Below are 12338 nucleotides of genomic sequence, written 5' to 3' on the forward strand. Positions count from 1 at the left end.
ATTATCAGTTCACGTACGGCATCGATGTTTTCTGGCACAACGGCTGTTTTTTGATGACCTTCACGGAATTCGTCTTTGAGCGAGCGTCGGCCACGATTGAATTCGTTGTAACGGTTTTTCACAGTGCTATAGGATAATGCTTCATAGCCATACAAAGATTTTAGTTCATCGATGCACTCTTGTCGTGATAATCCACGTCGAAAGTTGTGAAAAATGATCGCACGAAATGCCTGGTTAATTCCATTTTTTGGCCGAGATGAATTTTTTAATTCCCTGTAAATAAACAATTCACGATTAAATGACAAAACGTTCTGAGTGATGTTATGCTAAAAAATGTCAAACTTTCCAATGTGTCATCGATCAAGTGGGGCGAGTTTAACGCATTTGGTTTGCTTCCGAATGGCTTCAAATACAAGTAGTTGCAATGATTTCAAATGGTTCCAAATGGTTCCAAATGGTTTATTTCTAAATAATAATTTGTAAGGCAATATACATTTATAAATAATTACATTATTGATTATTACTTACCGCAGTATGTCCTTCCACTTTCCTGGCTGATCGATGAATAAACTGAAACACGATATGCACTGGCATATATGCACAAAGGCACTTGCATTTACCGTGCAGATCAGCACAGCTAGGATAGAGGGAAAACATACTGCAGCTTACAAACAACAAGTATATAGTATATGTAAGCCCAAACTAATTAGAGCTTGCGCCTACCTGCTTATGCTTATGCGAAGAAGGGGAAATGGCAAATAAACAAATTGCACAAACAAGTAAACAGAAGCTTTACAGTTGGAATAATGTATATAATATGAAGCTCGCGACAATTTGAAGAGAAATGAAAATGAAACATTCAACTGTAAAATAAACATAGAAATTGAATTTACAATATTTATATGTATATGGGCAAGGGTTGCCAACATCCCCACCCCCGTGAATCAACCAGATTCACCACCATCAATGTCCAGAACGGCTAGTTTTGAGACTGCTCTCTGTTTAACTCCCGTGGAAGTTCGTATGTCTGCTCGTCGTACTTCGCCATCAGTTCCAGGGTATACTTTCTCCACTCTACCGCGGCACCATTCTCGTCGTGGAACGTTAGGATCGCATATAAACACCAATTCTCCTTCTTTTAATGGCTTCGTTCTACGGCACCATTTCACACGGCGAGTCAATGTAGGTAGATATTCAGTAATCCACCTCTTCCAAAAATGATCCCTCAATTGACGCGCGATGCGCCACTGCTTGCGTAGCATACAAGTGTTTCCCAAGTCAGCGTCTGCTATAGGAGTCTCGGGCGTGTTGTCTGCTCCCAGAATGAAATCGTTAGGAGTCAGAGGCTGTTCTTGATCGGCAGTGATAGGCAGATGCGTCAGTGGGCGAGAGTTAACGACGTTCTCAGCTTCAATCAGGAAACTAATCAGAGTATGCTCTCTTGGTGAAACTTCTTTTAATGTGTGACGTAGAACTCGCTTGACACACTGTACCATTCTCTCCCACGCGCCACCTTCCGAAGGGTTAAATGGGGAATTAAACACCCACTGGATGTTTTTCTGTGATAATTCACTTTGTAAGCGACCGCAGTCAAACACTTCTGCAAATCGTTTTGCTTCTCGGTCGGCGCCAACGAAATTCTTTCCATTGTCGGACCTAATTCTTACGGGCGCACCACGTCTATTCACAAAATTACGTAAGGCAATAATACAGGAATCAGTACTCAAATCGTGAGCCAGTTCTAGGTGCACAGCTCTCACTGTAAGGCACGTAAAGAGCGCAACCCATCTCTTCTCGGTACTGCGTCGAACAGTCACAGTGACTGGGCCAAAGTAATCAAGGCCAGTGTAGCTAAACGGGCGTACGTAAGGAGTAAGTCTGTCCGACGGAAGCGGTCCCATCCATGGCGCTGACGGGGTAGCTTTATTCAAACGGCATACATTGCAACTTGCAATGACGTTGCGCAACACACTTCTTAGTCGTGGCACCCAATAATTACGGCGGATCTCACCAATAGTTGCTTCTATATTTTGGTGGCACATGGCGCTATGGTGATGTAGCACCAATAATTTTGTGAAGGCATGACCAGGTGGTAGAATAATAGGACGTCGTGTGCTGATTGGAAGCCAGCTGGCGGCGTCAATGCGTCCCTGTACTCGAAGAACACCTTCTTTGTCTATATATGGTGAGAGTTGTAACAGTGTACTGTCGTGGGTAATGTCGTGACCATTTTCAATGGACTGGAACTCGGCTGCATACACTTCGCGTTGTACTATGCGGCATAAAAGGCGTTTAGCATTGTCCACTTCTTGGGCTGATAAACCATAACATTGATTTGGCTGTGTACGACGACGGCAATGGTTGACAAAGCGTAATACCCAGGCAACGGTTCTTACCAATCTTTGAAAAGAAGAGAATCTATTAAAATCTATAAAATTACAACTCACGATGACTAAAGCGAATTTGGGCCGGAGCTCTTCATCAGGTTCATCATTTCCAGAAACTATTACGTCTTCTGAAGGCCAATCTTGCTCGTTCTGGCGTAAGAACGGAGGCCCCCGTGACCAACGTGCTGTTGGATTAAAATTGATACAATCATTTGCTCGCGTCGCTTCATCGGCTACATTGTGCTTAGTGGGTATCCATCTCCAATTTGATATGCTTGTCGAAGCCAATATCTCTGCTATCCTATGCTGAACGAAAGGCTTGTAACGACGATGTTCACTCTGTATCCATTTGATGACCGTTTTTGAGTCACTCCACAGGATACAATCTTTGATGTTCAGAGAATGTTCGTCGCGGATACACTGCATAAGACGAGTGCCCAAAACCGCTGCCTGAAGTTCGAGGCGTGGCACAGTAAGGGTTTTCATTGGCGCACATTTTGTCTTGGCACAAACGAATGCAACATCAAATTCACCAGATATAAATTGAGATCGAATATAAGCAACGGCGGCGAAGGCATCTTCACTAGCATCAACAAATATGTGAAGTTGAAGTACCTGAGGTGCACCATTTCTGAAATAGTAACGAGGTATGGCATACTTGTCAATCTCGGTTAGTTGTTTACGCCACTTCGTCCAAGCAGCGTTTACGTCGTTTGGCAATGGGTCGTTCCAGTGGACATCGTGTTTCCAAAGCTCACGCATAAGTAACTTGGCCCCAATGACGAAATGGCTTAGAAACCCAAGAGGGTCAAAAATCGACATGACGATACTTAGAAGTTCTCTTTTAGTAGGGCGTCTCTCCCCATTTATCACCGCTTCAGAAACGTTATGAAATTTAAGTTTGAAGCCGAAACAATCCGATGATGGCTGCCAAAATAAGCCTAGTACCTTCTCACCTACGAAACCTTCTTTCTTGCCAATCGATCGTGTAACATCAGTACCACCAAGCGCGGCTAATACCTTCGAAGAATTGGATGTGAAGTTGCGAAGCTCGAACCCAGCATCCATATGAATCGCTCGGACCTGCTCTGACACGGAAATCGCTTCCTCTTCCGAACTGAAGCTATCAACGAAGTCATCGACATAATGGTGGTCCAATATTGCTTTTACTGCACGGGCCGTGGTTCCGTGTTCATTTTGGTGCTCCAACGCGTTAACTTTTTTTACATAATTTGCAGCACATGGTGAACAAGCAGCACCAAACGTCATCACGCACATTTCGTAAACATCCGGCTGTTGCGTAGCATTACCATCACGCCACAGGAATCGCTGTGCACATCTGTCATCTTCTTGTATAAGGACTTGGTGGAACATTTCTTTGATGCCTCCACACACGGCAACTGCACCCTCACGAAAACGAAATAATATCGACGGCAATGGGCGATATTCTTGTGGACCCTTCAAGAGCTGTGAGTTGAGGGAGATTCCACTTACCTCAGCAGCGGCATCAAAAACCATACGTAGCTTTCCGGGTTTGTTGGGATTAGCAACGGCAAAGTGTGGCAAATACCAAGTTGTAGGTGTACATACTTCAGCTTCTGCTGGCGGCAGTTTTCGTGCGTACTTCTTTGTGACGTAAGAGTCCATGATGTTCTTGTATTCGGCGGCAAAATCTGCATCACGACGCATCCTTCGCTCTACACTGATTAATCGTTTCAACGCCATATTGTAGCTGTCAGGTAAATTAACTTTGTTACTTTTCCATATAAGACCCGTTTTAAAACGTCCGTCTACGCGGCATGTGGTAGACTTCAAGACATCTCTGGCACGGATGTCTGCTTCACTCTCTATTGGCGGTGCAGCTCTAACACCAAAACTCTCAATTTCGAAAAAGTTAGATACCATATTGTGAAGTCTCTGATCAGCTTGACTATTCACGCATAAACACGCTACTAGGGACGGTTGTGTAGAAGATGTGGGGCCGAATACAACCCAACCCAACTCTGTATTAGCAATGAATGGTCCGTGCTCCTTTACCCTCACAGTCGTCGATGGTAATCCCAAATGGCAGTGGTCAAGGCCAATTAACAGCTTGGGCCTGACTTGAGCGTAAGATTGTACCGGTAGTTGGCTTACGTGTCTATATTCATGACCCAAATCGTCTCTGCTTAAACTCTGTACAGGAAGTTGTAGGTTCGACACAGCATACACGTTACGGAGTTTGTGCTGTTTCTGCATACCGGCGCCACTGATGAATAAGTCCACTACAAACGCTGATTCCTGCGCTGCACGTCCTCCAAACCACTGTACATTTAAAGATTGCTCAATTCCACGCATTCCCAAGTCTCGAACAAGAGCACTGTCAATCATCGTGATGGATGAACCTTCGTCCAGCAGTGCGTAAGTATCAACACGTCTGTTATTTCCGTATACGGTGACCGGTAAAATACGGAAGAGGAGCTTGCTTTCAGTGGAACTGCAACTCAGAACTGCTGATCTTGCTTCAAGTGATGTCTGCTGGCTGTTGAGTGAACGACTTGGTGATGTAGGCTTACGATTACCTTGTATATTCGTAGCGGAGAAAGTTGGAGTTGACTGTCCTGACGAATTGGAAACGTTCTCCGCGACTTCATGTAAGAGCTTATGATGCACTCTCCGGCAACCATCAATTGAACATAACCTGCGTCGATGACAATTGCTTGCACAGTGGCCTAAATTGAGACAAGCAAAACACAAACGACGTCGTTTCACTTCTGCCCATCTTCTCGGCACTGAATATTCTACAAAACGCGCACACTCTGCTACCTTGTGTTGCTCCTGACAAATTGGACATCTCACTGATCGTTGTGGCTCAACTGTATGTAGAACCATGCGGCACTTCGAATCCTTATAAGGGTCTTCACAAACCGTACAAATTATATTAGCTAATTTTGATAGCCAATCACTAAAATGTTTCACTGTTGCATGAGGCTGAATAAGCGCTGCGAAGCTGGCCCATTCGACACGTTTGCTCAAAGGCAATTTTGAAACAAGTTCGTCGAGTAACGTAGGATTTGACAAATGCAATTCACCACCATGAGCAGATTGTAAAAATACACAAATATTACATACCTTTGTTGCAAACGGTATTATTTTCAGCATGGCATTTTCCGAAATAGGTGCGATTTCCCTCACCTGACACAGCTGGCTGCGGATCAACTGCTCGGGGCGCCCAAATCTAAATTTTAATAAATCAATTATATTACCGACATTGTCCGGGTGGATTAACAGTGACTTGACCGCTTCACGTGCGTAACCTTTCAGGCACTTTAACAAACGTTGATTGTTCTCATAATTGCTATAACCATAAATTGCAGTTGACTCTATATAAGCCGTATAAAATATTGGCCAATCTTCCGGCTTTCCACAAAATTCGGGCAATTCCTGCAATTTTCTCGGCAAACTCGATGACTGTGTAGATGTTGCACTTGTATTAACAAACGTAGGCATTGTCGTCGAATTAGAATGGATCGAAGGCGTAAAAATAGTTGAACTGTACATGTGGTTTGCAGCAGCGGTACTTGCTGCAAATAACGGCGGCGTGTAACGGATATCGGTAGGTTGCGACAACGGTACTGTACAGTTGGCAATAGCTGGCTGCTGCGATTCCGGCAATTGTGTTGCTATCCTCGACGAAACTTCGGCGGCGACATTGTTGTTGGATGTACCCACGTTGAGCGCTTCACCACGTGACTGGGTTTGAGAGGCCGATAAACTCATCTCAAGCATGGCGATTCGTTTTTGTAGAGCCGCAATCACGTTTTCCTGACGCGCAATGGCAGCGGCTGAAGATGATCGAGTGGTGGCTCCGGTGGCTGTAGGGGCGGCTGGTAAATCACTGGCTATATTGACGGTGGCTGATGCACTGCTACCCTGGCTGGGTTTTGATGCTGATGACGTAGAAGCACCGGTATCCATATTTGGCGAATTAACTGAAGTTTGGCGGCGAGGTGATTTACCCATTGAATCTTTAAAATTCACAAACCAAATAGGCAAACAATTGGAATGCGAAATAAAGATATGTCATCGATCAAGTGGGGCGAGTTTAACGCATTTGGTTTGCTTCCGAATGGCTTCAAATACAAGTAGTTGCAATGATTTCAAATGGTTCCAAATGGTTCCAAATGGTTTATTTCTAAATAACAGTATTTGTAAGGCAATAGACATTTATAAATAATTACATTATTGATTATTACTTACCGCAGTATGTCCTTCCACTTTCCTGGCTGATCGATGAATAAGCTGAAACACGATATGCACTGGCATATATGCACAAAGGCACTTGCATTTACCGTGCAGATTAGCACAGCTAGGATAGAGGGAAAACATACTGCAGCTTACAAACAACAAGTATATAGTATATGTAAGCCCAAAACTAATTAGAGCTTGCGCATACCTGCTTATGCTTTGCGAAGAAAGGGAAATGGAAAATATACAAATTGCACAAACAAGTAAGCAGAAGCTTTACAGTTGGAATAATGTATATAATATGAAGCTCGCGACAATTTGAAGAGAAATTAAAATGAAACATTCAACTGTAAAATAAACATAGAAATTGAATTTACAATATTTATATGTATATGGGCAAGGGTTGCCAACACAATGGAAATGTCAGATTGCACCTGGCAACACTTAGTGTTGCCTAGTCCAGAAATATATATCGCAGCCTATGTAGTTCTATTTAATGCGTATTTACCGACTATGCCGGCATCACTTTTTTGAAGATTTTTTTTAGGAGATTTTATTAACTACATTATGACAAAAAGCACACGCTAATTAAATCATTATAAAATTGCATTTCCCTAAGTTGGTAGTACTGTTCTTATGTGTCCCTACGTCAAATATGGTCTCAAATTTGGTATTTCTAAAAAAAGTTTCGCTTGCGGAATCATTGCGAATGTTGGAAAAGGGTTACGGTGATTCAGTTTTTTCTACAACACAAGCCCTCAAAAACGGTCGAGAGATCGTTGAAGTCATGCCTTGTTGTGGACGACTTTCGACCTCTTCAACGGATGAAAATATTAAAAATATGTTTGAAAATCGTCAGACAAGTGTTAGAGTGATGGCAAGAGAGCTAAACATCGCTCGCGAGTCCGTTCGAATGAATTTGGCTACTTGATCGTGCGAATTCCGATCCCACATTCATGGACAGCATTATAACTGAAAACGGTAGTTGGGTACATCATAAATTTATTTTGAAAGAGGAGGCGGTCAATAATGAGTTCTATTTGGCCGTCGGAAATGGCCGAAATTGAGGAAGAACTACTCATGGATAAAAGCCATCCCAAAAGGAAGGTATTTATGAAAAGTGTTTCGCTGACTGAAAAATCGTTGAGATTAGTGTGTAACATCCGGTGGGGATTGCTTTTAAGGTGACAAAGCAAATATCTATGAATAATTAAATATTTGCGTTTTATTTGCAATTTCGGGGTACTGTGACAATGTGTAATATTTCTCAAATTTTCTACTTTCTCGGAAATACTCATCCCTATTCTAAGGATTTATTTGAGGTGAAACTTTCAACAGCAAAGTCATGTGCGATAAGTAGAAAGCAGAAAGAGATAGTAATGATTTGACACCAGATTCAGACTATAAGATGGATGTATAAGAATCTGCCATCTAAGCTCCTAGAGTTTCTGTCGAGTCATTATCAATTTGCGTCGTCCTGATGTAACTATATTTCCTCTTCTATTGCCGAAAATTTGTCGCTTTGCGACGATTGTTTTCATCAGTCCATCCAAGTAAAACCTCACGGCCTGACCTGACCGTAAGTTCGACCACGACCGTTTTCGTTTGACGTTTGTCTCAACTTTTCACCACCAATAACCATCCGCTTCAGTGGATCAAACATGTCGCTATTCAGATGCGATTTGCAGGTTGAAACTCGGTCCGTAGGGTACTTTTCGTTAACTCGGTTGGTACTCAAACATCAGGCGTTATATTATATTACAAAAAAGAAAGTGGCGACAAAACACTTACTGTTTTTTAAAGTTATATAGGTCCCAAATTTAATTCAAAATAATACTATACTTTTAATAAAACTTGAAAAAATTGAGCGATCCCTCTTATTGTATAATATATATATAAGGAAATATAAGACTTCATATCTAAAGAATCAACATTTTTTTATCCCACACACCTATACAGCGGACCACCCGCACAAATCAATGGAGCATTTAATTAGTTTAAGTAACTGCCTAGCATAAAAGACCAGCAACGATGAGATTTTCGCTGCCAAAATGCTATATGAAGAACTATAAAATAGCTTTTATGAAGCAAGCAAAATAAAGTTTCCAATGAGCAGCAACAACAGCAATAATTTTACAGCATTTACAACGAAATTTTATAAATACGTGTGTGCGTGTATGTGTGAAAGTGTGTATGTGTGAGAGTGTGTATGTGATAATGATGAGTGCGGTGGCGCGTGTTTGCTGTCGGCTGAACTTTTGTTATGAGCAAGGACAACAACAAAACAAAACAGAAAATTAAACGACAACGAAGCAACAACAACAATGCTGTTGCCACAAAAACCGCAAAACGAACTGAAAAATCTTTGGAAATGATGACTGCGGTGGCCATGCCGCTGCCTCTGCTGTTGCGGATACGGATGCCGGCTGATTGGCTGGTAAACGAATGAATGAGCGCGCGAGCGAGGCGAGGCGAGTGACGTCGTGCCGTTTGTTGGTGGCGGCGTAGGCTGGTGTTTACCACAAAACGCAAAAACACGCGATTGTTTATGTTGGATAAAGTGGTGGGCGCGCGGCTGTTGGTGGAGGTGGAGGGCGGTTTAAAAGTTGGCCAAACAGCAAAGACAACGGGAACTGTGTTAATACACTCGGTTGATTCTGATGCAAAGTTCCGTTATGTTGTACGACCGCTTGCTCTGCGCTTTGTCGCACGCTTTGTGGGAGTTTACGCTCATACGCCCCACAAATCATCGTAAAAATCTTTCGTTTCCGAACAAAATGCCAATGTTGGCGCACACGCATACACACACATGCATACATACAAAAGTACCTAAATGTAGCGCATATCTAATGTTGTTTATAATTGGCAGATAAAAAAACCAAATTTATATATGTGAAGCATACATTTGTACTCACACATTTAAAGTAAGCTGTGTGGAGGAAGTGTCAAACTTCATTAGATGTTTGGGGTGTCAAAGTTTGACATATATATATCATATATATATATCATATGATACATATACATATATCATTTTATTACTTATAAATATGTTACTTCCGCATTTTCTCCTCTTTTTGCAAAGTTTACTGGGTTTGCTTTCATACGAATAGGTATGCATGTGGGGGCGTATGCGTTTGATAATATCTGTTCACGTGTTTGCTGCTTTTTTTTATAATTTTTCTTGAGGGGAGGCTCTTGTAATGCTATATTTTACCCTTGCATATGATGGTATCTAAATACTAGGTTTGTCCTAAAAATCGAAATAAACAGAATAATTGAAATATCAACTTTAGTAAGTATAGAAAAAATTGTGTACAAAAATCATTTTTTTATAAAAAAAAATATCTTTTATTATTACAAAAAAAAATTATATATATATTTGTATATATATATTTTATATTTTTTATTATTGAAAAAAATTTAAATTCATTAAATCGAAAAAGGGTGCATTTTCAAAGCCTCTCATCGAAATGAAGCATCTTATCGAAGCATCTAAGCCGACTTACACCTAATAAATTTTTTAGACAGGTTACGCGATCTTTTATGTCGGTATACGACACTGAAGAACTTTGTGTGGGGCCGTCCGAATTAGTTAGAGTTGTTAGTTCCCAATACATATCGTTGATGATATAGACAGAATTCTGAGAACTCTATTAATAAGTCTACATATTCTATGCAGTTCATCAGTAGAATCAATTAATTGAGCCCCTTAGAGGGAGATGGTTGTTTAGTACCCAAAGAAATGGTACAAAATTATATTGAGGGTTTTAAAAATCGACTTTTGTATTGCCTCTACTCTACTCTACTCTACTCTACAACACCTCTAGAATTTTGTCTTAAATTTTCAAGTTTATCTGAGTAACAGTTTCGGATATACAGCCTAGAGATCGTGTGCGCTCTTTAAACGCATTTTTCCTGATACTGTGCTTTTGAATTCGGTTGGCAAAATTTATCGAGAGCTATAATATTTAACCTATCTTCATTAAGATTTACACAGGTCTTCAGGATACAATTCCCAAAGACTTGGGCGAAGATTTTTTTCTATTACAACTATTTGAAAACATTAGTCCCAAAAAATTTGCACTGAAATTTTCATTTTGTTTGTAAAAATGTCTCCCAAAAATCAAATTTTCATTCGTTCAAGTTCCAAGTTAAGGTTTTAACTAAAACAGAGTCCTAGTTTAAAATATTTTTTTTTTTAATGTCAGAATTTTTTGGTTAATAGTGTATGATTCAAGTAAAATAATTAAATTATAAAAAAAATTTAACTTTTTTTTCAATATTTTTTCATATTTAAAATAAGAAACCCTTATGTATTGAAAAAAATTCTTAATAAATTGTATTGGGCCTAAGCAGTACCTTACTAACCACACCGAGAACAGTATGAAGCGGAAGGTAACATTTTCCTTCTTCAATATGACATTCCTGTCCATTGTTAGGTATATCTAAAATCCTTCTCAAGTTACTTATATTTTTTTGATGTAATCAGAAGTCTTTCGTCGATCAAATCCAACCAAATTTATGATTTTGAAAATTCCCAAAATTATGTCTTAGATTTATGCACCAATATTCTAGTTCAAAAACAAACGCATTTGATTTAAAACATTAATATATTCCCCCTTATTCTCTTTATGACATTTTTTAAAAAATATCCCTTACATAGCATTATACTAACATACGAGTACATTTTTCTACGGTAAAAACGCCCCACCAGCAGGCAGCATTCACTTACACCCGTCAAACATCCGGATAGTCCCCACAATTTACTGTTACACCACTGTATTAATGTTGTTGCTATTGTTCTGCCTACTGTTACCAACTTTTCCTGGGCTTCCATTTTATTTGTGTCATTGCTTAGCGCTTACAAACATTGTTGGGCGTTCATTGCGACCGCGTAACCTGCCCTCCTCAAACACAAACACACACAAACGAACAATTGATAGCTGGCAGCCGGCAGTGCCGCCCACACATTCAAGCAAAATACATACTATTATCTACTACTGTATACAGTTAGCGGCAAGTGCCACTTCGATAATTGTATGTTTGCTGCTGTTGTTGTAGCTACTGTAGTAGTCGATGATTGTCGTCAGCGTTCACGATGATAATGATAATTATGATAGCGTGTCAGTTTTGAATGGCCGCCGTTGAAAAGCGGACCTCGAAGTAGGGGATAAATGGGAAAAAAGCTCAGTCGGCTAATGAGGGCATTGACGTTGGTACAGATTTTGCGTTTGCGGGGAAATTATTACGAGATTGTGTGACGTCTATTGAAGTGATTTACTTGCGATGTATGTGTATACATAAGTGTCTTCTTAAGAGAATAGGTGTATATATACCATATATATGTGCTTATGTTACCTATTTTATTTCGATATCAAAATGTTATCTCGTCTATCTAATTTAAAATTTTGATTTTTTCCTAAAATTTACTCAAGCTTTCTTTTTACACTCGAGGGTGACTCAGAAACTTTTAATACTTTTCGGTTCAGCAATAACTGAGGTGTTCAGTAACCACTTGGAAAATAGTGCCCTCGAAAAATTTGAATAAGTCTTGAAAAGCGGGCAAACATAGCGACGCTTACTCACATCAAAGCAAGACTTTCTCAAATGAATCAAGAGTGACGAGGTGACTAGAGATCAACTAGAATTAGAGCCATTGATCCGAGGGGAACTAGACACTATATAGAAGAATAAAATACAAGTTTTGATCGCCACTGACTGCAC

General features: G+C 40.4%; 2 protein-coding genes across 2 annotated transcripts in view; both read right to left on the bottom strand.

Annotated features, from left to right (window-relative positions):
- Positions 1 to 12338, bottom strand: part of LOC105227563 (uncharacterized) — a 183588-nt gene that overhangs the window by 152764 nt on the left and 18486 nt on the right. The gene's annotated exons all lie outside the window — the stretch shown is intronic.
- LOC125776540 (uncharacterized) lies at positions 945 to 6389 on the bottom strand. Its single transcript, XM_049449134.1, has one exon. The coding sequence runs from the start codon at positions 6387 to 6389 to the stop codon at positions 945 to 947; it is 5445 nt and encodes a 1814-aa protein (XP_049305091.1).

This window comes from Bactrocera dorsalis, chromosome 2 (genome assembly GCF_023373825.1).
Source record: "Bactrocera dorsalis isolate Fly_Bdor chromosome 2, ASM2337382v1, whole genome shotgun sequence".
Taxonomy (NCBI): domain Eukaryota; kingdom Metazoa; phylum Arthropoda; class Insecta; order Diptera; family Tephritidae; genus Bactrocera; species Bactrocera dorsalis.